The sequence below is a fragment of the Schistocerca nitens genome, chromosome 4 (assembly GCF_023898315.1).
Source record: "Schistocerca nitens isolate TAMUIC-IGC-003100 chromosome 4, iqSchNite1.1, whole genome shotgun sequence".
Lineage (NCBI taxonomy): Eukaryota > Metazoa > Arthropoda > Insecta > Orthoptera > Acrididae > Schistocerca > Schistocerca nitens.
In genome coordinates this window covers 844,989,241-845,016,308 of record NC_064617.1, presented here as the reverse complement: position 1 = coordinate 845,016,308, position 27,068 = coordinate 844,989,241, and the positions used below count along the sequence as shown (strand labels likewise).

The following is a 27,068-nucleotide window of genomic DNA, read 5'->3' as shown; positions in this document are numbered from 1 at the left end:
TCTGCAGTTTTTTTTCATTTTGTGTCTACTGTGCAGGGGGGACAACATATGAACAAAGTGTAAACACCGGGAACACCTCATGGGTTGCGGGACATAAGGTTTCACATCACACCTATACACCATAGCTTTAAAGGCGGTAGGATGTCAAATGGGCTGACGTGGAGCAGACCACTGGACATTTTAATTTCCACTGTCTATTCTTTTAAACTTTGTCAGCATGACCAGGAAGGATTCAAGATTCACACTCGTAGCAGAGGAAGTACAAAAACATAACAAAATATTTTTTTTTACATATGAAATTTCATCATTTTTTCACTTACTATTAGCTGCATTTGTTGCTATAGGTACACTTTCCTTCATAAATAACAGAGATTCTTCAGTGAATTTTGCATAGCATGCAAACCATACTTACAGGTGTACAAAACTCTAGAATTTATTTAATTTATGAAAAAAATGAATGAACTGTTACATTTTAAACTTCATGTTTAGAAAAAACTCAAATTTTTTAGTTAATTATCTCAGTTTTTACCACAGCTTTTGATGTATTTGGAAAATTCTAGAGTTTCATACACCTGTAAGTATGGTTTGTATGCTGTGCAAAATTCACCAAAGAATCTCTGTTACTTACGAAGAAAAGTGTACCTATAGCAACAAATGCAGCCAATAGTAAGTGAAAAAAAAAATTATTTTGTTATGTTTTTGAACTTCCCGTGCTATGAGTGAATTGTGAATCCTTCCTGTTTGTGTGGACAAAGTTATATGAATTTATATGTAAATGTATTAAAAACAAAGATTCCATGACTTACCAAACGGGAAAGCGCTGGTAGATAGACACAATAAAAAAACACACAAACACACACGCAAAATTTCAAGCTTTCACAACCAACGGTTGCTTCGTCAGGAAAGAGGGAAGGAGAGGGATAGACGAAAGGATGTGGGTTTTAAGGGAGAGGGTAAGGAGTCATTCCAATCCCGGGAGCGGAAAGACTTACCTTAGAGGGAAAAAAGGACAGGTACACACTCGCACACACACACATATCCCACATATGGAAAGTAAAATGTCTTGTGGTGCCTCTCCTGCTCCAAGTCAGCCCATTTGATGTCCTACCACCTTAACTTTTTCTGGAAGGATATTGCCTTCAAAGGCTAAGGTGAAAGTGCCTGTATCTGTGTGGTTATTCTATGGAACTTCTTGTATGCATGGAAAAATGTAGATCTCACTGTTCAAGATTATTTCATAGCTTCTCACCTGTCTGGAGTGTAAAGTATCTGTGAAAGATAACTCTTTGCACCATATTCAAAATTTTATGTGGGGTAATAGTGACCCAGCAATTCACATGCCTGAAGAGCTTGAGACTGTGGATCAGAGGATTCCTTAACCATTGGTGATCTACTAAGCATTTTCCCCAATAAGTCAACTTTATCAAATATGTCTTCTGTGTTGTCCACAAAATATAATGGTTTTCTATCAAAAAAGTACCTCCATCTGTTCTAGTACACACCAGGTATTGAGTAAATAGGATATGTGTGTGTGTGTGTGCAAGTGTATACCTGTCCTTTTTTCCCCCTAAGGTAAGTCTTTCCGCTCCCGGGATTGGAATGACTCCTTACTCTCTCCCTTAAAACCCACATCCTTTTGTCTATCCCTCTCCTTCCCTCTTTCCTGACAAAGCAACCGTTGGTTGCGAAAGCTTGAAATTTTGCGTGTGTGTTTGTGTGTTTTTTTATTGTGTCTATCTACCAGCGCTTTCCCATTTGGTAAGTCATGGAATCTTTGTTTTTAATATATTTTTCCCATGTGGAATGTTTCTTTCTATTTTATTTATATGTAAATGTATAGACAGTGGAAAGTAAAATGTCTTGTGGCACCTCTCCTGCTCCAAGTCAGCCCATTTGATGTCCTACCACCTTAACTTTTTCTGGAAGGATATTGCCTTCAAAGGCTAAGGCGAAAGTGCCTGTATCTGTGTGGTTATTCTATGGAACTTCTTGTATGCATGGAAAAATGTAGATCTCACTGTTCAAGATTATTTCATAGCTTCTCACCTGTCTGGAGTGTAAAGTATCTGTGAAAGATAACTCTTTGCACCATATTCAAAATTTTATGTGGGGTAATAGTGACCCAGCAATTCACTTGCCTGAAGAGCTTGAGACCGTGGATCAGAGGAGTCCTTAACCATTGGTGATCTACTAAGCATTTTCCCCAATAAGTCAACTTTATCAAATATGTCTTCTGTGTTGTCCACAAAATATAATGGTTTTCTATCAAAAAAGTACCTCCATCTGTTCTAGTACACACCAGGTATTGAGTAAACTGTTTTGGTCCCAATTGTCTGGCTTGTCTCTCTTCCTATGGGGTAGCCAGCATAGTAAAACCAGTAGGATTGTAACTGTCTGTGTTGAAGTATCTATGCATATCTCTTAAGATGGCTGACTTGGAACAGCCATTGTGTTGGTTCAGTTTGATACATTTCATGTGACAAACAATCACCTGATGCCACCTGCTCTGATCAACAGCGCTCTCAACATGCGCCACATAGCCACAGTAAAGGTCATCTGGCACAATGGCTGTTGCTGGGAGTTCTGACATCCCAGAAAGATGGCTTCTACTCCTTGGCATGTGTGGGAAGCTAGCAGCTCAGGCATCATAAGTGCGATTCCTCTGTTGTCAGGAGACTTGGAAGGGTTCATAATGACACCACCATGTTGGATTGGCCACTGCATTGGCTTTTAAGTGCATATATGTGTCTACACAGTTATTGAGCACAGAGCATCATCAACACTGTGGACAGTAAGTGCTACAGAAAATATTTTAAAAATGGAGGTCAGACTTGGAAGGGGCCAAAATTACTTCAGCTGAAAAGTAATGTAAGGAAAATGAATGAAGATGTTGACAAAAAGAAGCAGAACCTAGGGAAATAGCTGAATCAACATCAGAGGCTGTCACCATGAGAAAGAAGAAGAAGTAAGGATAGCTTGAGATGGAATATTGCAGTCCATGAAAGGAAGTAGGTGCTGTGGTAGTTTGCAACCTTGTGCTTACTGCACATGTACTCTCGAAAAAGTCATCACTTGATTTTCTGCCAAAAATTTACAAACTGCTCAGCGTCTACAGATTTGAATCTACATTAAGGGGAACGGAAAGCCAAGCATCTTATTTACAAAAAAATCTGACATCAGAAATTTTTGTGTTGTATAAGCCAGAAATAACATACCTGCTAAAACTGCCCTCTACATTATTATTCAGTTTCTGTTCATGTAAGTATATTGATGCTTATTGCTTATAAACTCTTATCTGTAATAAAATTTGTGGCTGTTGCAACAACCTGAAGGATACATGTGACTGAAATGAATTTCATTGTTTAGGTAATATGTAACAATATACAATGTACTGAGATTGGGGAATTGTATGCAGTCTCTGACTGGTAGAGTTCAGTGTAGTATGAAAGCCACATGTGCTGTAGTTACTGTAGTTACTGTGTGTAAACATTGTGGCACAGAATAAACAATAGCTTGGAAATACTCTCAAGCAATTACTCTGTATGTAATTTATATGTGAGTCCACAGAGTATCAATAGATTTGCTGAAGGACCATGATTAACATATTGATAATCAACGTTGCCCCTGACTTGCATGATGGAGAAGATGGCAGGCAAATATGCAGTACAATAAAGCTGTGGTACCTGGTATTCATGAAAGAAGACTTGTACATTGCTCGTCTAACGTGACTGGCATTACCATCCTGATGCATGGCACATGAAGTTACCTGAATGAGGAAGTATCCTGGGCTCTAAAACCTATCTGATCTGGCACTCACGATACAGATTGTGCTTAGTGTATTGGTTTTGAGCTTGCACATTATGTCCATAATCGTTGTGTGCCCACAATTGTAGAACAAGTTGATACAGGACTTGTTTGAATACATTACATTTTTTCCTCAGAGTACCAGCAATGATATTAATGTGTTGATTGCAGACTGAGGCATTTATTGTTTCTAGAAAAAACAAGCTGATACAGTGGAATGTGAACTGCTAGTTTCTTTGAAGAGGCCTCTGCAAGATTATGCTATCTACTTTCAAATTATTCTTACTAATCATTTTTGCAGAATAAATATTTTATTAATATTTTTACATTACTCCTGGGAAATCTTTTAAGACAAGAATAAACAAATGTCAAGGAAATATCTTACACCTTCATGTGACTGACAACACAACTGACATAGTTTTGTTAGCTTTGCACCTAAAAAACAAAGTTTTTGAATCTCTTATTATATTGCATTACCATTTTTCCAGTAAATTAGCAACATGTTCATTTTGTTCCTGTTTACTGTTAATTTTCACACTGAGAAATTTTGTATGTAACATTTTATTTAACTGTAAAACACACTTGCGCTAGTGCGATATTAAGCACATTAACCTCAGTGTGCCATTGTTAATTGCAGTGCTGTTGTCACAGGGTACAGTGAATGACCATTGGAAAATAAAATCTCTAGTTTTCAAAAGTTTGTAGCAGGTCTTTCACTGGCTTCAAGAAGCAAAAAGGAAATAGAAAATGATAAAATGAAAAAATGCATGGTGTCATAAAATAGAAAGACGTTTTAAATCAGTCAAGGAGTGTAATTGCTAAGATTTAAATGTCAAACAACTGATGATGAGCTGCAGGTAGTTCATGGATTACCAGTCAGAAAGTACACACAGAATAAAAGGAAACATATCAGAACATATGCTTTTCAAAGAATTTTCTCCTGTCTTCCCATCTTCTTATGATCCATATTTTCATCCTAGTTTTATCACTTATTTACCTTTAAAATATATCTTAATCCAGTGAATTTTTAAAGTTTTATGCTTTTATTAAAAATCTCTCATTTACATTCATTATGAAGTAGAGAGACTGTAACACTGAATCAGTATGGTGAGGTCATTGTAACGTGACACATATAATAATGCTTATTTATTCAGAAAACAATTTCTCTTTTTACACAATGCTGCATACATGAATTGAGTAGAAAGAGGGAGAAACAGAAACAGCAGTAGGTAAGTATAAAATGGATAAAAAATGTGAAAAACACATTTAGTAATGACAGCAAAACCTAATGCGAATGAATAGAGAAGGAGTATTGTGAAAAGGATAGTTGCTACTCACCATACAGCAGAGATGCTGAGTCGCAAATAGGCACAACAAAAAGACTGTGAGAAGTTGAGCTTTTGGCCAACAAGCCATTCGTCGGAAATAGACAAAACACACACACACACACACACACACACACACACACACACACACACACACACACACACACACACACATGATAACAGTTTCTGGCTGCTGTTGGCCACACTGTGAGCAATAGTGCATGATGGGAGAGGCTACTGGGTGGTGGGGGTAAGGAGGGGGCTGGGGTGAAGAGGGGGAGGGATAGCAGGGTAGGGTGGGGGCTGGTAAAGCACTGCTTATGAGAGCATATAGGGATGAGCTGGAGAGAGGGTAGGACAGCTAGGTACAGTCAGGAGGTTAGACAGAAGGCAGGGAGGGGGGAGTGTAGTGGCAAAGGAGAGAAGTAAAAAGACAGTCAGTGCATTGGTGGAATAGAAGGCTGTGTAGATATGGAATGGTAACAGGGAAAAGGCTAGATGTGTAAGGACATTGACTAACAAAGGTTGAGGCTAGGAGGGTTACGGGAACATAGGATATTTTGCAGGGAGAGGTCCCACCTGTGCAATTCAGAAAAGCTGGTGTTGGTGGGAAGGATCCAGATGGCACAGGTCACGAAGCAGTCATTGAAATGAACATCATGTTGGGTGGCATGCTCAGCAAGGGGGTGGTCCAGCTGTTTCTTGGCCACAGTTTGTCGGTGGCTATTCATGCAGACAGACAGCTTGTTGGTTCTCATGCCCACTTTGAATGCAGCACAGTGGTGGCAGCTTAGCTTGTAGATCACATGACTGGTTTGGGGGTGATGCTTGTGACTGGACTGGAGTAGATGGTGATGGGAGGATGTATGGGGCAGGTCTTGCATCGAGGCCTGTTACAGGGAAATGAGCCATGAGGTGAGGGATTGGGAGCAGCGGTTATGTAGGGAAGGACGAGGATATTGAGTAGGTTCAGTGGCAGGTGGAATGCCAGTGTGGGAGGGGTGGTAAAGATAATGGATAGGAAATTCCTCATTTCAGGGTACAACAAGAGGTAGTTGAAACCTTGGCAGACAATGTGTTTCAGCTGCTCCAGTCCTGGTGATATTGAGTCATGAGGGGAATGCTACTCTGTGGCTGGACGGTGGGACTTTGGGAGGTGGTGGGTGACTGGAAAGATGAGACACTTGGTATATTTCAAGAGGGACCACTCGTCACTGTAGATGTGATGGCCATGGGTGGCTAGGGTGTATGGAAGGGTCTTCTTGGTGTGGAATGGGTGGCAGCTGTTGAAGTGGAGGTATTGCTGGTGGTTGGTAGGTTTACATTGAGGAACATGGCTTGTTGGGTTGAATAGGACCAGATGAAGCAAATGGGGGAGAAGGTTTCCAGATCATGAAAATGACATCAGTGAATCTGAACCAGGTGAGTGGTTTGGAATTCTGGCGTTTAGGAAGGAATCCTCTATGTGGCCCATGAATAGGTTGGCATACGGTGGTGCCATGCAGGTGCCCACAGCCACACCTTGGACTGGTATGTACACTACTGGCCATTAAAATTGCTACACCACGAAGATGACGTGCTACAGATGCGAAATTTAACCGACAGGAAGAAGATGCTGTGATATGCAAATGATTAGCTTTTCAGAGCATTCACACAAGGTTGGCGCTGGTGGCAACACCTAAAATGTGCTGAAATGAGGAAAGTTTCCAGCCAATTTCTCATACACAAACAGCAGTTGACCGGTGTTGCCTGGTGAAATGTTGTTGTGATGCCTCGTGTAAGGAGGAGAAATGCCTACCATCACTTTTCCGACTTTGATAAAGGTCGGATTGTAGCCTGTCGCGATTGTGGTTTATCGTATCGCGACATTGCTGCTCATGTTGGTCGAGATCCAATGACTGTTAGCAGAATATGGAATTGGTGGGTTCAAGAGGGTAATACGGAACGCCGTGCTGGATCCTAACGGCTTCATATCACTAGCAGTCGAGATGACAGGCATCTTATCTGCATGGCTGTAACGGATCGTGCAGCCACGTCTCAATCCCAGAGTCAACAGATGTGGACGTTTGCAAGATGACAACCATCTGCACGAACAGTTCGACGATGTTTGCAGCAGCATGGACTATCAGCTCGGAGACCATGGCTGCGGTTACCGTTGACGCTGCATCGCAGACAGGAGTGCCCTGCGATGGTGTATTCAATGATGAACCTGGGTGCACCTATGTCAAAACGTCATTTTTTCGGGTGAATCCAGGTTCTGTTTACAGCATCGTGATGGTCGCATCCATGTTTGGCGACATCACGGTGAACGCACATTGGAAGCGTGTATTCGTCATCGCCATACTGGCGTATCACCCGGCGTGATGGTATGGGGTGCCATTGGTTACACATCTCAGTCACCTCTTGTTCGCATTGATGGCACTTTGAGCAGTGGACGTTACATTTCAGATGTGTTACAACCCGTGGCTCTACCCTTCATTCGATCCCTGCGAAACCCTACATTTCAACAGGATAATGCATGACTGCACATTGCAGGTCCTGTACGGCCCTTTCTGGATACAGAAAATGTTCAACTGCTGCCCTGGCCAGCACATTCTCCAGATCTCTCACCAATTGAAAACGTCTGGTCAATGGTGGCTGAGCAACTGGCTCATCACAATATTCCAGTCACTACTCTTGGTGAACTGTGGTATCGTGTTGAAGCTGCATGGGCAGCTGTACCTGTACACACCATCCAAGCTCTGCTTGACTCAATGCCCAGGTGTATCAAGGCCGTTATTACGGGCAGAGGTGGTTGTTCTGGGTACTGATTTCTCAGGATCTATACACCCAAATTGAGTGAAAATGTAATCACATGTCAGTTCTAGTACAATATATTTGTCCAATGAATACCCATTTATCATCTGCATTTCTTCTTGGTGTAGCAAATTTAATGGCCAGTAGTGTAGGTAATGCCTTCAAAGGAGAAGTCATTGTGAGTGAGGGGATTATTGGTCGTGGTGACTATGAAGGAAGCTGTAGGTTTGGAATCCATTGGTTGTTGGGAAAGGTAGTGTTCATTGTTGGTAAGGTCATGGGCATAAGGGATGTTAATGTAAAGGGAGGTGGCATCAATAGTGACAAGCAGGGCATCGTATGGTAAAGGAACAGGAAATGTGGCAAATAAGTGGAGGAAATGGTTGTTATATATTATATAGGAGGGTAATAAGTTGAAGTTGTTGGTTTACGAGAGCAGAGATTCTGTCACCAGGAGCACATTAACTGACCGCAATGGGGCATCCTGGTTGGTTGGGTTTATGGACTCTAGGAAGCATGTAGAAGGTAGTGGTATGAGGAGCAGTAGGCTTAAGGAGAGAGATGGAATCCAAGGAGAGATTGTGGGATGGACCTAAGGATTTGAGGAGAGACTGGAAATCCTGCTGGATTTCTGAAATTGGGTCACTGTAGCAAGGTTTCTATATGCATGAATCTGACAGCTGGCAGAGTCCTTCTGCCAGGTAATCCTTGCAACAGTGGTGGAGCCTTTGTCAGCATGTAGGATTATAAATTTGGGATCAGTTTTTAGGTGGTGGATTGTGGTCCCCTCTGCCGATGTAAGATTAGTTTGCTTGTTGAGGGATTTGGGGAATGATAGGTAGGGTTGGGGGCAAAAAAGTGTTTCCACTGTAGGAACTGGAAGAAGGAGAGAAAGTCTGTAACAAGTCTTGCATGGTTGAATTTGGGAGTGGGACAAAAAGTGAGGCCTTTGCAAAGGACTGATATTTCTGTGGGGCTAAGGCTTATGGAGGAAAGGTTCATGACTGTGTTTCAGTTCTGTTTAAATTATGGATTCTGTATGGTGGTAGGAGGGAGTTTTAGAGGATGGGATAAATGTAGTAGGTCTGGAAGACAGGGTGTGTCAGCTATGAGGGGACATGGGGAAGGCTTGGAGGTTGTTGTGGAGATGGTGGATAATAGTAGTCCAAGGCAGGAGTAGCAAGTGAACAGGGTGGAGACTTTTTTGAGGTCATGTTATGCATGTTGCTCTAGTTCCTGGAGGGCAAGAGTTTCAGTGTGTGATGTGGGATCCAGGAACTCAGGATTTTGCAGATGGAGAGGAGGTATTGCAAGGAGGTTTGGGCCTGATTGATAAGGTTTTGCAGGACTATGTTGGTGAGGGTTAAGGAATGGCATAGTCTGAACAGATGGAGGTCATTGTGGAAGGAAGGGTGGCAGGCAGAGATGGGTAATTTGATTTTTGCATTGTTTGAATAGAGGAGGAAAATTTTCAAACAAAAAGAAAACAACTAAGAATGAAAGTGAAGTGTTGGGAGCAATGGCATATGTATAAACTGGGCACTGTATTTGTTACAGGCAGTGAATGTAGTGCAGTGGCACACTTAAAATGGTCTACCTTACTACTAACATTGAAAGTACTCAACTTAGTTGACTCTGCAGAAACATGCATGCATTTAACTGTATGATGATACTTTAGGATTAAAGGGGACCACTCACCGAAAAGCAGAAGAATTGAGTCGTCAATAGGCACACACAAAAGAAGGAAAACTTGCTAGCTTTTGTAGTCATCCTTTGGTGAGCTAGAGTACACAAACACACACACTCTCACACACATATACCTGTGCCCCTACATTTTGCTGGCTAGACTGACAGTGCCAGTGCTATTTTGTGGCAACTAAGGCTAGATGTGGTGGGGGCAGTGTCACATGGGATGGCTGAGGGAGGTGGGAGGCAGAGAGAGGGATTGGACATGGACGGCTAGCAGCTCAGAGGGAAGTGGCTGGTTTGCTGGCTAGTAATGCGAGAAGGAGTGGTGGCAGGTATAATTTTTGTGGCCGGTGGGAAGCAGCACATGCTGAAGGCTACATGGAGGCATGAATTGGAGGGGTTGACAGGATGGAGGATGGGGAAACTCTTGGGTGGAGGATGCATGGACAGTGGATTACATGAGAATGAGACCAGGAAAATTACGGGAGTTGAGGATGTGTTCAGAGAAGATGGCGGTGGTGGGAAGGATCCAGATGATTTGGGTTGAAAAACAGCCATTAAAATTGAACTTGCTGTGCTCAGCTGCATGTTGTGCAACCAAGTGGTCAGACAGTGGCCATTCATCCTTGTGGACAGCTGGTTGGTAGTCCTATTAACATAAAAGGCTGTGCAATGTTTGCAACAGAGTTGGTGTATGAAATGGCTGCTTTCACAGGCGGCCTGGCCTCTGATGGTGTAGGATAAGCCTTTAGGAGTTGGACTGGCATAGAAGGTGCTGGGTGGGTGGATGTGAGTCCTGCCTCTCAGTCTACTACAGCCCAGAATGAGAGGTAATCAATGCCTCAGCAAAGGATGTGGTTTGGTTGTTCCAGTTAGGGTGATATTGTGAGATGAAGGGGAGGGGAGATTCTTCTTTGTAGCTGATTCTTGGGGGTGGAAAGAGGATTTGGGGTTGTGTGAGGATATGGCTTGAGAGAGACACATTCTACCCAAGGTCCTTCCCTCCACTCCTAAAGTGGTGTTTCATCACCCACCCAACACACTCAAAATAGTAGTCCAACCCTCTGCCACTTACACTCCCAGCCCAAGGTGCTGCCCAACCCACTACCCAGCAACTCCTACTCTAGTCCTGCCACAAGCTTATCGTACCCCATCGGAGGCTGGGCCATCTGTGAAAGAAGCCAACTCTGCTGCAAACATGGCACAGCCTTTTATGTTGGTTTGACTACCAACCAGCTCTCCACGAGAATGAATGGCCACCACCAAACTGTTGTCAAGGAAAAAGTTGACTTTCTGGTGGCACAACATGCAGATGAGCACAAGATGGTAAATTTAATGGCTGCTTCACAACCCGAGTCATCTGGATCCTTCCCTCCACCACCTGCTTCCCTGAACTATGCAGATGAGGGTTATCTTCACAACACATCTTACACTCCTGTAATCATTATGCACTCAATCTCAGGTAAGCTACTGTCCTAGCATCTTCACCCAACAGTTTCCCCTTTCCAATTCATGTCCACTTGTAGCCCTCATCGTGTGCTGTTTCATGCCAGCCACCAAAACTATACCTACCATCGCTCCTTCATTCCTAACCAGCAAACCAGCCTCCCTCCAAGCCGCTAGCCACCAATCCCCAGTCCCTCTCCTTACATCCCATCTTCTCACTCACCCAATCCAACACTATCCCCACCACAACCAGCCCCATCTTCCGCAAAATAGCATTAGCAATGTCAGTGTAGCTGGCACCATGTAGGAGCGCAGGTCTGTGTGTATGTGTGTGTGTGTGTGTGTGTGTGTGTGTGTGTGTATTTGCTTACTCCAGCTTGTCAAAGGATAACTCTGAAAGCTAGCAAGTTTTCCTTCTTCTTTGTGTGCCTATTGACGATTCAACACTTCTGCTATTTGGTGAGTGATCTGCTTTAATCCTAAAGCATTTGCATTCTGCAAGAACTTTCCTACCTTTAACTGTATGATGATGTGAAAGTGAGCTAATTTTACCAGGTCCGTATGAAGCTGGTAAATGAATGAAAGTCCTCGCATTACGGCATTTGTTCTGTATTGTCACTTTGTACACACACTTTTGCTGCCACATCCATCCTGTCATACAGTTCCAGAAATGAACAAACAAAAATAAACAGAGTTCACACAAATTTTTTCACATTTATGGCACAGTGTCTCTCTCTCTCTCTCTAGTAGCCAGTTTAAAAGTTTTCTGTCAGACATGCTACCAAAAGAACTGCACTGTCCACCAGTTAATACTGAAAGGACTACAGTTTTCATTGGTTAATAAACAGTTCACAAAAAACACTGTTTGATAGCTCAAATATTATGCAGATCATGAAAGTTCACATGGAATTTATGATCCTCCTGAAGAAAGCCTCATTTCTCTCTAAAAAATGTGATACTTTTGTCGGTGTTCTCTGTGACTTATCATAAAATTTCATCAATAAACCAAATTCTACAAAAAATTACTGTTACTCATTCTCAATGCAAATATCTAGAGCTGTGTGTCAGAGCTGTCCATAGACTCCTCCCAACTCTCACGTGAAATTCCTCTCCCAGTACCAAAGTGCTCAAAAGATCTATTCTCTGACTGGCTGAACGCCACAGTAGTCAATCAACTTCCAATTTGAATTCAGATAACCCAGTACTCTCTCTCTCCTTAGACTAACCCCTGTTCTGAAATCAGTTTAGATGGAATTACATAATGACACTTTACCAAAAAAAGCAAATAAAATAAATTGTTTGAAGGGTGAAGTAAGCTTTATGTTTAGACAATACTGAAAACTAGTTATTTTACAATTAGAATTTTCCCCCATGTACATGACTGATGTCAGAACTGCACATTCAGATTCCTAGACTGTCTCACACTTAGTTATTCACTATTTCAGTGATTTCTTATCCATATACATGCTGCATTCATTTGCTCATTCACTCAGACAGCATAACAGATCACAAAAATAAAATTAAACACACTACTTTTTGTAAGATGAAACCATTGCATAATTTATTCCGTTAAATAAAATATTGTTTAATTATTTATTTTGTTGACTAAGTGTTGAGCTTAAGTTATCATCTGAAATACTTTCAGAAAACATAGTAAAAGTGTCTGAATGTTGAATGAAATAGAGAGTTATGAATTTGTAGTTTCCTAGGTAGTTTTAAATATTTCCAAAATTACTTTGGATAAGACATTGAGACTTGTAAAACAGTTCAGTATTTTTATTTTGAAAGGCCCTATGAAATTTCATGTTGATTGGTGCCTAGAACAGGTCTGTATTAATTGTGTGGTTGGTGAGTAATTTAGTCGATATGCAAAGCGTATGAATGAACCTAGGCTTGCAACAGTCAGTAAGCACAAAATGACAAATGGCATGCTCCTTAGTGAGGGAACACATTTCACAGGGCATCAGAAATGACTCTTACAGCTTTCTAACCGTCAATGCATATCACTACACCACAACAAATTATTGACTGTCTACAAAGTAAAGAAAGCAAAAAATGTATAGAAAGCTTTTTTTGGATGTAGGAACATGAAGAAAGGTGGTGAAATAAGACCTTGCACAGTCACTCACACAATGTTTGATAGTATACACAATGGTTGAAATTGGAACAATGCTGTAATTGTTTTAACCTTCAAGAAAGAGAGGAGGGAATATAGAACGGTTTATAAGCCCATGATTCTGTTAGTGGTATACAAGATTTATACAAAAATCCTTATTAATCATGAAGGAAAGTAGTTTTAGACTTTAACCAGGGAAAAGAACATGCTGGCTTCAGAAGCAGGTGTAGCACAATCAACTAAATATGTCAATGAAGTTGTAAAAAGAAGCAGGGAATATACTTACCATGTTTTATGGGTTTATGGAGTATGAGAAAGTGTTTGACAGTCAAAATAAAATCTGTATTGGCAACACTTGAGAACTAAGAAGTACAAGCTACTTATATAGGTTTGTGGAAGAGTATATCGAACAAAGTAGCAGCTCCTCTTCAATTAAGCAGCGAGAGTGAAAATTTCAGAATTTAGAAAGTATTTGCTTCAAATCTAGAATAGCTTTGGCAAAGGATGGTGAAACTGAACAGAAAAAATATGGAAGTACCCATGAAATTAATTGCAGTAGGACCAAAATAACATGCAGCATTGGGATATTGATTCCACACCAGGAAAGTTTCAGTTATTTGTGAAAAATCTTGATACAGTGTTAGAATTATAAAATACTTCGAAAAACAAAAGCCAAAAGCTTGTAAGATATTAATAGAACTACAAACAGAATTACAACAGTTTGTTCTAACTTAATGAGTCGTGTTTTTAGTGATGTATGTAACATATAACTAACAATGGGAACTTTTCAGGTAAGTTAAGCTATGCCATTTTTAATCTTTTTTTATAAAGCAGCATCATTTTTCAGTCTAGTCTGTAAAGTAATGTGTGTAAGAGGAGTGTCACATTCAAATAGGCATAATTTACGTAGTAAATCACAGTTTTTGGTCCTAGATGCATCTGTGTACCAAGGTAAAAGTACTGTAAACGTCATCATTGCAGGAACAGCTCAGCATAGTGTAATTGTGCTGCTCTTCCATTACATTTGGTGAATCCAAACAGAAGATGCTTTTGATCATATCTTCAATAGCAAACCTTTCCATATTGCTATGTAACACTGTCAACATAGAACCAACACTGCTGTCATGTGTCTCAGTGCAACTGGTTAGTTTTGGGTTTAGATCCTCCTAATAAAGAGGTGTTAACTGATCCCTGTGTTGTTAAGGGACTATTTTATCCCTTAAAGCTATTTTCATTAATCAAGTATGTCAACAGTTGAAACCATTATTAACCAACATAATACTGCACTTGCTTAGCATAGGCATCCACAAAAAGGAGGGGGAGAGGGGGGGAGTAAGAATGGGCACTAAGACATTTATTCATTACAGTACTCTTATACATTTCTGGAAATGATGGCGTGTGTTCTGGCAGACTTCAGATGTAGGTGACTGTAGCATAATGAGGACAATCACATTGAGAAATATTATGACTTTAGCAATAACAGCACAACTTATGTTTGTTTGGTTGTTACACTGTTCATGTATTCATGGGAAATTAAACAGTTTCCTTTGCTGCAGTTGTTTGTGCTGACCCAATTTCAGTGCAGATACCAACCACTGAAGTATACCGCTGACAAAGAGTCCACAAACATTTTTTGTGTTGATTCACACTTTAAAAAATCTCTAACAAATGTATGATGTCCCGGTGAGCCCCAAAGGAGCAGTCCAGCAGTCCTGTGGTATAATAAGTTTTCCATGTCTCCTATAAAATTTATCTCTTGTAGCATGACACGCATCCCAACTTGCCAAGTCAGTTATATAGAAAATGGCGAATATAGAGTCTTTACTACCAAATTTTAGGGAAAGAGTGCTAATACAAACAGTTGGCTTGATACATTTTGCAGATCACAAAACTGTTATAATTAGTCATATTCAAGAAACAGTAACAAAATAAATTTTGAGCAATATTTTGTGAATACATTTTTGTGAAACAACTTATTTTACAGAAATTCTTAGTGCTAAGAAATGCAATAATTATGCTGCTCTTTGTTTTAGAATGATTAATGTATCTATAATTATTGTATCAATATGTTACACTCTGATGTTTCATATGTTTTAAGCAGTGACCATTAAAAACAAAATTTTTTGCAGGTTCAGGAATACTTATGCCGAAAGGCGGCTCAACATAGGTCTCGTCAACAAGAGCAAGAGAAGTTAAGACTGGCAAAAGAACAGGAACTGGCCCGTTTACGTTCTTTGCAAGAACGGCAACAAGACTTGCAAGAAAAAATGGAAGAAATATATGCACAGCGAGTACAAGATGAGGTAATTTATAAATACAGTTCATAAAATACCAGATGACAATAAGAAGAGACAGTTAGACTAGGACTGATACTCCCACATGAAGCAGCAAACACTGTTGAATCTCTAGCTTTAGAATATTTAAACATACAAAAAGAGGAGATAGAAGAAATTGATGAACATTACTACTGCTTTGTTCACATATGATGTAGTGATTGTATTTTTGCTGTTGTGACAACAGATTAACTTTGTACTCTGAAGTTTTAATCTTGTGACTGGAAAGCTATAGAGAGAACACCCACTCAACTTAGAGACAAGTCAATGAAAATGGAAGTTATTACTGCTGAGCTTTTGAACTCACACCCTTCTTCAGAATAGAGGCTTGTCTTCACAGACATATATACTTCAGATGAGAGGCATAACTCATTTGCAGGAGTTGGCAGTGAAGTATTTTGTTCTGAGAAATAAGCACACTGGACAAGAAATTAGTCACCCTCTGGAAGAATCATGCCAATACCATGTAACACCCTCTCCAACCTACATAGTAGCTTTAATCTGAGTAGGGAGGGACTCCACAAGTTTCTTCAGGTATGCCATATTTAGCTGAAGCTACTCATTGATTACTAGACCCAATAGAGCTACAAAATTGCAGGGGTATTGAATGCTATGTTTCACCTGTTGCTCTGTATAGTCTCAGGCATTTCCTATGGGAATAAGACTGAGTGATTTAGCAGGGCAATTCGGGTGTGATGGTGTTCGTGAGTGTGCATCAAACTGGGAATACGTGTATTCTGCTCTGTGATATAGCTGTCATCATCTTGTAAGACTCTGAGTGTCCACAGTAGACTTATGAAGGTGTGGAAGAAAGTGCAACATTTGGTCATTGAGAATGTTGAACTAAACATCCTGATTCATGTTCTCTCTGTCTTGAATCAGTGGGTCACAGTCATGACAAGAAAAACACCACAAAACTACCTTTAGGCCGAATTACGTCCTCACACTGCCAGCTAAATGCCTCCTTGGGCCATTGGTGGACTTGATACCTTGCATCATTTGAAAATAGGTGAAACTATGATATGTTTGATCACTCTAGACATGTACCGTCAGGCACTGTCAAATTTCTGTGTTGTTTGGTCCATTGTGGACGAACAACTTTTTGTGCCACTGTGAGAAATGGCCTTTTGAGATGTGCCCTATTCTGAATATGTACTGCATGCATTTCCCTTCAAGATGTTTGCTGGGAAGCTGACTAACACGCTCCTGCATTCTCTGACATCGGCAATGCCTTTCTGGCATGAAACTGACTGTCATTACAAGGTGTAAGACTCTTCTCCGAGATGTTGGCTAGGATCTTTTTGTGGCACTGTTCATAAGCCATGTTACATGGCTGCAAGTGATACACCATTCCTTATAGACATATTGGACAACCACATTGATGACACAACTAGCATTGCCATGAAACTAAATATAAGAACTAAAGAAAAATTAAGAAATCATGTATGTTACTTAACAGGAAACATTCTATCAAAAACTGACAACATTCATACAGCGTACATTGTGTCATAGATGAATAAAGAAATCAATCAGTCAGACATCAAAATCTTGGACATAGGCATGTCTAAAAATGATTGCTACTTTCTACCAGCGTGTCATATCTTCATATTGACCCATATTACTGAACTGATTCCATACAACCAACTGGCACATAAACACCATTTGAATGGCTTATGAAAATGAAACAGGCGAAAAGGAATGCAAATGTCTCAAAAATGAGATCCACAGAAAGTGCAAAATGGCTAAGTGGGAATGGCTAGAGGACAGATGTAAGGATGTAGAAGCATGTATCACAAGGGGTAAGATAGATACTATCTACAGGAAAATTAAAGAGACCCTTGGAGGAAAGAGAACCACCTGCATGACTATCAAGAGGAAAACCCAACCCAAGCAAAGAAGGGAAACCAGAAAGGTGGAAGGAATATATAGAGGGTCTATACAAGAGTGATGTACTTCAGGGCAATATTATGGAAATGGAAGGGGGCATAGATGAAGATGGAATAGGAGATATGATACTGCATGAAGAATTTGACAAAGTCCTGAAAGACTTAAGTCAAAACAAGGCCTCAGGAGTAGACAACATTCCATTAGTACTACTGATAGCCTTGGGAAAGCCAGCCATGACAAAACTCTTCCATCTGGTGGGCAAGCTCTATGAGACAGGCAAAATACCCTCAGACTTCAAGAAGATTATAATAATTCCAATCCCAAAGAAAGCAGGTGTTGATAGGTGTGAAAATTACCGAACTATCAGTTTAATAAGTCATGGTTGTAAAATACTAACTCAAATTCATTACAGATGAATGGAAAAACTGGTAGAAGCCGACCTAGGGTAGATCAGTGTGGATTCCATAGAAATGTTGGAACATACGAGGCAATAGTGCCCCTATGACTTATCTTAGAAGATAGGTTAAGGAAAGGCAAATCTACGTTTTTAGCATACATAGACTTAGAGAAAGCTTTTGACAATGTTGAATGGAATACTCTGTTTCAAAGTCTGAAGACAGCAAGACGGCAATGATAAAATACAGGGAGCAAAAGGCTATTTACAATTCATACAGAAACCAGATAGCAGTCATAAGAGGCGAGGGGCATGAAAGGGAAGCAGTAGTTGAGAAGGGAGTGAGACAGCGTTATAGCCTATCTGCAATGTTATTCAATCTGTATATTGAGCAAGCAGTAAATGAAACAAAAGAAAAATTTGGAGTAGGAATTAAAATCCATGGAGAAGAAATAAAAACTTTGAGGTTTGCCGACGGCATTGTACTTCTGTCAGAGATAGCAAAGGACCTGGAAGAGCAGCTGAACAGAATGGACAATATCTTGAAAGGAGGATATAAGATGAACATCAACAAAAGCAAAATGAGGATAATGGAATGTAGTTGAATTAAATCAGGTGATGCTGAGGGAATTAGATTAAGAAATGAGACACTTAAAGTTGTAAATCAGTTTTGCTATTTGGGGAGCGAAATAACTGATGATGGTCAGAGTAGAAAGGATATAAAATGTAGACTGGCAATGGCAAGAAAAGTGTTTCTGAAGAAGAGAAATTTATTAACATCAAATATAGAGTTAAGTGTAAGGAAGTTTTTCTGAATGAATTTGTATGGAGTGTAGCTATGTATGGAAGTGAAACATGGATAATAAACAGCTTAGACAAGAAAAGAATAGAAACTTTCAAAATGTGGTGCCATACAAGAATGCTGAAGACTAGATGGTTAGATCATGTAACTAATGAGGAGGTACTCACAGAATTGGGGAGAAGAGAAATTTGTGGCACAACTTGATTAGAAGAAGGGATCGGTCACTAGGACACATTCTGGGGCATCAAGGGATCACCAATTTAGTGCTGGAGGGAAGCGAAGAGGGTGAAATCGTAGAGGGAGACCAAGAGATGAATACGCTAAGCAGATTCCGAAGGATGTAGGTTGCAGTAGTTTTTCGGAGATGAAGAGGCTTGCACTGGATAGAGTAGCATGGAGAGCTGCTTCAAACCTGTCACTGGACTGAAGACCACAGCAACAACAACGAAAAGGCTGACATGCAGACTGACGTCCTTGCACACAATGCCAAATGTGCAAAACTTGCACGCCATACAACGCCACCATGCGGAATGTGTGCAAATGTCACATGCTGCTTTCTATAATTAATGCTACTTAACATAATTCCACTTTTATTCAGGGTGATTATTGTTATATCCTAGCCAGTAATGCCACCCGAGCCCGCTGCCAAAAGGTTGGCAGCATCAAAGTCTGGACGCCGTCCGCATAAGCAGCGCCAGCGAGACAGGAAATCGCCGCAAGTCTGCGCGCGCCACCGCTGGCTTCTGGTTTCTTAAGCGCTGGAGTCGCGAGCGCTAGGACAGTTCTGTATTTGCCGCTCAGTTGTATACTCGCCACCGAATTGTGTACTTGCTAGTCAGTTGTGTGTTCATCGCAGCAGTGTTGTTGTTTGTCGTCAGCCGACGCTGACCTAGCCGCTCCGACTCGAACTAGACAGATTTCTGTAGACACGGAGTTCACTACTGTGTTCCTGTATCTTCGTTAATAAAGATAAGTACCGACTTTTATTTAATCAGAGTGTTTGGGTTTTCATCTTTCTGTTCACTGTTCCAGCAGACCGGTCGGCCCGCTATTAAAAGTGTGGCGGTGACTTCGTAAGCTGTTTCTACAGCGAATTGTTTGTCGCTACGAACGCTGCCACAAAAATTATAATTAAAGTTCCAGTTTGAAAACACTGTAAAAAAGAATCATTGTTCAGGCTGACATGAAATTTCAACTGAATGAAAAAATGAAATGATCGTATGGCATTGTTGGCCGGGAGGCCCCATGAGGGAGAGTTCGGCTGCCGTATTGCAAGTTCTTTTTTTTAATTGACACCACTTCAGCAACTTGTGGGTCAATGATGATGAAAATGATGATGAAGGACACACAACACCCAGTCCCCTGCTGGGAATAAAACCCAGACTCCCTGCGTGGTGGGCGGAAACGATACTGCTACGCTACGGAGGCGGACTTCAACTGAATGTTATTGAAGAACTGGGAAATGAAACTTCCTGGCAGATTAAAACTGTGTGCCGGACCAAGACTTGAACTCAGGACCTTGCCTGTCGCGGACAAGTGCTCTACCAACTGAGCTACCCAAGTATGACTCACACCCCATCCTCACAGCTTTACTTCCACCAGTACCTCGTCTCCTACTTTCCAAACTTCACAGAAGCTCTCCTGTGAACCTTACAGAACTAGCACTCCTGGAAGAAAGGATATCGCGGAGACATGGCTTAGCCACAGCCTGGGGGATGTTTCCAGAATGAGATTTTCACTCTGCAGTGGAGTGTGCACTGATATGAAACTCCTGGCAGATTAAAACAGTTTTATGTGATCCTTGTTGTGGGATGCATGTGTCATTTTCCATGACATCCCAAATCCTCATCACAACTCTCTCCAACACTCTCTCAACAAAATATGAGGGGGTGCTGGAAAGTACTGCCCCCAAATTTTGAATGTGAAAACACTTAAGGCTTTTTAAATAAAACAAACATTATTAAAATCTTTCTTCATCATGTCTACATAGTTATTTCCCAAGATAGTTACCCTGCCAGTGAACACATTTCTGCCAATAAGACATCAGTTTGTAGCTACTGTCACTGCAGAATGGTTGACTTTGTTGACAGAGCCATAAACTCACCTCTGCTTGCACTGCTTCATCACTACCAAAGTGAAGTCATCAAAGATGTTCTTTAAGTTTTATAAAAATATGAAAATCAGATGGGTCCAAGATAGGATAGTATGAAGCAAGATTGATGACAGTGAACCCAAGGCACTGGATTGTTGCTGATGTCACATTGCTCATATGTGGTCTGGCATTGTCAGTGTGGAAACATGCAAGAAATTGACTGCGTCAGCCATCAAAACCGCTCAAACCACCAGACAAAGGAACAGCAGTGGCAAAGGCCACTGCAGCATACAGGCTGATGGGTTTATTCTTTGAAGCAAATTGATGCCACTTGTACAGATAGGAACTGCGCCCTAAACTGAATCCACAGACAACCAGATTGTCGTACTTGAAGTCTCAGAAGACGTGTCAACTGCAATCACCAGTGGTGCATCACATGCAAGGGGACGCCAAGTGCAACCACCAGTGCTGCATCACATGCAAGGGGAACCAAACTGCCTCCAGTTCCAATCCATTATAGAGGAGAGTACATGGTGCTTTACCATCCCATCAAACAGAATCGCCAACTCCTTCTTTGTCAGATATGCAGGAAAGGATCTCTACAAGATTTTCCTACACATTGCTGAAGATCATGCTGTTGTAACTGGCTTCCTTATCAACAGTGTCTGCCTCCGGTAGCTGAGTGGTCAGTGTGACAGACTGTCAATCCTAAGGGCCCGGTTCGATTCCCGGCTGGGTCGGAGATTTTCTCCGCTCAGGGACAGGGTGTTGTGTTGTCCTAATCATCATCATTTCATCCCCATTAACACGCAAGTTGCCGAAGTGGCGTCAAATCGCACCCATTTCATCCCCATTAACACGCAAGTTGCCGAAATGGCGTCAAATCGCACCTGGTGAACGGTCTACCTGACAGGAGGCCCTCGTCACACGACATTTACATTTTACCAACAGTAACTTCAGTTTCTACTCATATGCATTGGCTCCCAAGAAACCTATCAAGGTCATATTCAGAGGCTTCCCAAACTCCCTTGACCTCTGCTACATCCTGTATGAAGTAGTTAACACAAGATACAATGAGCAGTCAGTGTCCCACATGAAATCACCATGGATACACAAAAAGATAATCGTGATTCTCATCATTGTTCCTGACAGTAGAGAACAGGAAAATCTATAGTGTCACATCTGTGTGTACCTACTGAGTGACAGTGGAAGGCCTAACACCAAGCACCACCATCACAGTAAGAGGACTATGTCACTCGTCATTGTGCCATACCTCCTCAATGTGTCAAGTGTGATGGGGAGCACCATATCAATGAATGTGCCTTGACCTCTGCATACAGAAGCCCATCTGCACCCACTGTGATGGTGATCATGTCACCAGCTACCATGGATGTCCAAACCACTTTCTTCTCTCTCTCCCCCCCCCCCCCCCCTCTCTCTCTCTCCCTTTTTTTTTTTTTTTTTTTTTTTTTTTAAGTCTTCTGACTGGCTTGATGTGGCCCTCCACGAATTTCTTTCCTATGCCAACCTCTTCATCTCAGAGTAGCACTTGCAACCTATGTCCTCAATTATTTGCTGGATGTATTCTAGTCTCTGTCTTCCTCTACAGCTTTTGCCCTCTACAGCTCCCTCTAGTACCAGGGAAGTCATTCCCTGATGTCTTAACAGATTTCCTATCATCTTGTCCCTTCTCCTTGTCAATGTTTTCCACATATTTCTTTCTGCTCCGATTCTGTGCAGAACCTCCTCATTCCTTACCTTATCAGTCCATCTAATTTTCAACAATTGTTTATAGCACCACATTTCAAATGCTTCAATTCTCTTCTGTTCCAGTTTTCCCACTGTCCATGTTTCACTACCATACATTGCTGTGCTCCAAACATTCTTAGAAATTTCTCTCTCTAATAAATAAATGTCACGTGACTAGGGCCACCCATTGGGTAGACCGTTCGCCGGGTGCAAGTCTTTCGATTTGATGCCACTTCGGTGACTTGCATGTCGACTCTCTCTAATTAAGGCCTTTGTTTGATATTAGTAGACTTCTCTTGGCTAGGAATGCCATTTTTTGCCAGTGCTAGTCTGCTTTTGATTCTTCCTTGCTCTGTCCATCATTGCTGCCTAGGTAGCAGAATTCCTTAACTTCATCTACTTCATTACCATCAATCCTTATGTTAAGTTTCTCGCTGTTCTCATTTGTGCTACTTCTCTTTACTTTCAGCTTTCTTCGAGTTACTCTCAATCCATATTCTGTACTCATTAGACTGTTCATTCCATTCAGCAGATCATGTAATTCTTCTTCACTTTCACTCAGGATAGCAACATCATCAGCAAATTGTATCAGTGATATCCTTTGGCCTTGAATTTTAATTCCACTCCTGAGCGCTTCTTGTATTCCCATAATTTCTTTTTCACTGTACAGATTGAACAGGAGAGGCAAAAACTATGTCCCTGTCTTTCAACCTTTTAATCCAACTTCATTCTTGGTCGTCTACTCTTATTATTCCCTCTTGGCTCTTGTACACGTTGTATATTACACATCTCTCCTTATAGTTTACCCCTATTTTTTTCAGAATTTTGAACATCTTGCACCATTTGACATTGTCAAATGATTTTTTTCCAGGTCAACAAATGCTGTGAACATGTCTTGATTTTTCTTTAGTCTTCCTTTCATTATCAGCTGCAATATCAGAATTGCCTCTCTGGTGCCTTTACCTTTCCTAAAGCCGAACTCATCATCATCTAATGTATTGTCAATCCTCTTTTCCATTCTTCTGTATATTATTCTTGTCAGCAACTTGGATGCATGAGCTGTTAAGCTGTTATACTGATTGTGCAAGGGTTATTTCTTTTAATAAGCAACACGAAGCTCATGAACTATCATGAGGTCAGTCTAGTGCTGCTGATGCCTTCTGCAATGCCCCACTCAGAGAGTGGCTGTGCAACTGGGAATGCATGTTGAGTGCAACAAAACATGACGTGCACTTTCCAAGTGTAGATGCAGACCACGGCTCAATGCACAAACCAGTGCCAATGGTGCACCATGCTATCGCAACCCCCATCAAGAGCACTAATTAGCTAATGCAGCATCCAAGCAGTGCTGCTAGAGGAACACCTTGGAGCACTACAGCCACCAGTGCCTCAATAGAACATTTTCTTGCCGCCACTCTTACGATGTATGTTGGGCACCCTGTGAGAGCACATGCAAAAACTCACTAGCATGAAATGTTAACTTCTGTAGATGATCAGCACTGCAGTCAAGACTGGCATTGAGGCCACCTACCAACATAAAAATCAGCAGCCCACCTTGGTCTTTGAACACAGTGGACTTGCAATTGTCGTTTGGAACGCCAATGGTATCCATCTGCATCAAAGCGAATTCCAACAATTTTTAGGTGGATGAAAGGATGTATGTATGGCTCATCTCAAAAGTGAATATTAAACCAGGCATCAATGTCAGAGTACCCAACTGGTGCTACTACTGGTCTGGTCATCCTAAAGTCAGTGGTGGAACTACAGTTTACATTTGTTCCATGTTATGCCATGGTCTTCTACATCTGTCAGCACTCATGACTGTTGAAGCAACTGCATTTGCTCTTGACACTGCACAGGGTTGCATTGCATCACCTTTAAAACCGGATTACAACTGCTGAGAACACTGGAGACTGGAGACTTCAAGCCATTGCTGTCCCTTGCAAGGAAGTCTTTCCGGGAATGTGATTTCAACGTGAAGCACGCCACTTGGATTCCAGGATCACCAGTACCAGTGGCAGTTAGTACTGGATGCCATCAAGAATCACGACATGGTGATGCAGGGGCTGTGCCAACCCACCATTTATCCCAGCTAAGGACAACCTAATATAATTGACAATGGAATCTTCAAACTAGTACTGCATCACATACATGCAAAGGTAGACAGTGTGATATCTTCCAACCATGTACCTTGTTCTGTCTAGAAGTTTACCTAACCTGGACTCCAAAACATGGGATTCCACCAGGAAGACAGACTGGGACAGTTACATGGTGCAGCTGGCAGCTGAATTACCACAAGTACCCAATCCAGGTGATGTAGAATCAAGAAAGCTCTATACTTGGATGCCACTTGGAATGACACACACAGATCAAATTTTTGTCTGTTACTTTCAAAGCACCTAATAGAGGCCATTGCAGAAAGGAACAGAATATGACATAATTATCAGCACAACCAGAATTCTGCAACAAAAAGGCTTTTAAATAGCATGCAGTGAGATGCCAAAAAAGAACTAGAAGAGCATTGTAACTAAGCAAGGGTAGACAGGATTACTGCACTATGCATCGATGATGGAACTGCTTGGCAAGGTACCAAACATTTTGTGTGGTAAACTCTTCACATGCTACCTCTTCAAGTGGGCAATGAAGTGATCATTGAACTGAATGTGAAAGCAGAAGGTCTAGCTGATGTATGCAGTGACACATTCACATTCATTGATAATCTTTGGGTGACAACTAGATCGCCATAGTCAACAACTGTCTCCCACCCTTCCTTGCTGCCAAAGAAGAAGAAGACAACATTGGACCAATCACAGCCAATGAGGTCCACCAGCAACTCAACTTTCTCAATACACAGAAGTCAAGGGAAGCTGACGTCATCAACACAACATGTTGAAGCTGATGCTGCAACTAAACACATATCTGGAATCTTCAGCTCTGTCAAAGAGACTGGAATTTACCCAAAAGCCTGGAAGCATGCAGAGATAGTTGCCATTCCAAAGCCTCGTGAGGCTGCATGAACTCCCAAAAGCTACAGACCCATCAGCTTGCTGCCAGCACTATCGAAAGTTTTCAAGAGGGCCTATCTGTATTGCCTGCTCCAACATACTGAAGATGAAGACATTCCTCTTGATGTCCAGTATGGTTTTCATCATGGACATTCCACCATTCACCAGCTCCTTCGTCTGGTTGAAGAGGCCATGGAAGCAACAGACCACTCACAGTACTTTGGAGACCTTCTGCTGAATGTCCTACAAGCAGTTGACTCTGTATAGCATTAGGGTTTTCTGTACAAGCTCTTCTTGCTGGGACTCCCAACATCATATGTGCAGCTGATACACAGCAGCCTCCAAGACCACACATTACATGCATGAGCTGGGTCTATTATCTCCATGTAATCCAGGCTGGCATCACCCAAGACTCCATGCTCGGCCTGTCTGTCTATCCTATATACGTACAGTGGACCTACCATGGACTACGTGAGTACAATTAGTGCTGTATGTTTATGATGCAGTGCTATATAAAAGAGTGGCAGCATACATCTGGTGCATTGGCAGCTTCAAATGATTGTTGACAACCTAAACAGTTGTCCAACAACATGGTGACCAGAAATGTGGTGAACTGTGACAGCTTAACAGTGACAGCTTAACAGTGACAAGGTTCACCCTCACACACAATCCGAGGCACTTAGTGCAAATGCAATTTCAAAAGAAATGTGCATCTACTGGTGGCAGAGGAAAGAAGACCCAACAATCTCTAAAGGCACTCACAGAAGTCAGGGAAAGAAGAAGACAACCACATGTCAACTGAAGGCAAAGCACTTCATGCTCTTACTTCACACAACACAGGGCACAGGGAGTCCTGTCTGTTTGGGGAGTGGTGGTGATATGTTGCTGGTAGAGGAGTTGTAACAGCAGAATGAGTCACTCAGGAGAGCTCAGTGACTTCAAATGTGGACTAGTCATTGAATGTCACCTGAGCAAAAAATCCATCATGGACATTTCAGCCCTTCTAAAGCTGCCCACATCGACTGTTGTTGGATGTGGTTTTGAAGTGGAAATGTGAAGAACAAACACAGCTAAACCAAGACCAGACAGACCTCATGTACTGATGGACAGGGACCGTCAATCATTGGGAGGGTGATTAAAAAAAGTTGCATGAAATCTGCGGAATGAATTACTCATGAGTTCCAAAGTGCTACCGGTGATCAAGCAAGGACAGTGACTGTTCGTAGAGAATTAAAAACAATGGTGTACGCTGGTCAAGCAGCTCCTCATAAGAAACATATTTCTGTAGTTCATTGGTAAGCAACGTTTGAGGTGTTGTGAAGAGCAATGCCACTGGACAAATGGTTGACTGGAAATGAGTGATTTGGAGTGATGAATCGTGCTGTACCTTGTGACAGCCCCAATGGAAGGGCTTGAGTTTGACGAATGCTAGGAGAACATGACCTATCATGTTAGTGCCAACAGTAAATATGGAGGAGATGGTGTTACTGCATGAGGGTTTTTCAAGGTTAGGATGTAGTACGCTTATTTCGCTTAAGAAAATGCTAAACTCAGAAGAATATGAACAAATTTTACAGCATTGTGTACTGCTACAGTAAAGGAATAGTTTGGATATGATGACTGTTTGTAT

General features: G+C 41.5%; 1 protein-coding gene across 3 annotated transcripts in view; it reads left to right on the top strand.

Moving 5' to 3' along the window:
* LOC126253278 (cilia- and flagella-associated protein 45-like) overlaps window positions 1–27,068 on the top strand; it is a 176,085-nt gene that overhangs the window by 115,683 nt on the left and 33,334 nt on the right. For all 3 annotated transcript variants that reach the window (XM_049954500.1, XM_049954498.1, XM_049954499.1), the window contains exon 7: window positions 15,306–15,479. In XM_049954500.1, the coding sequence (XP_049810457.1) occupies window positions 15,306–15,479 (174 nt within the window). The remainder of the gene's footprint in view (window positions 1–15,305; window positions 15,480–27,068) is intronic.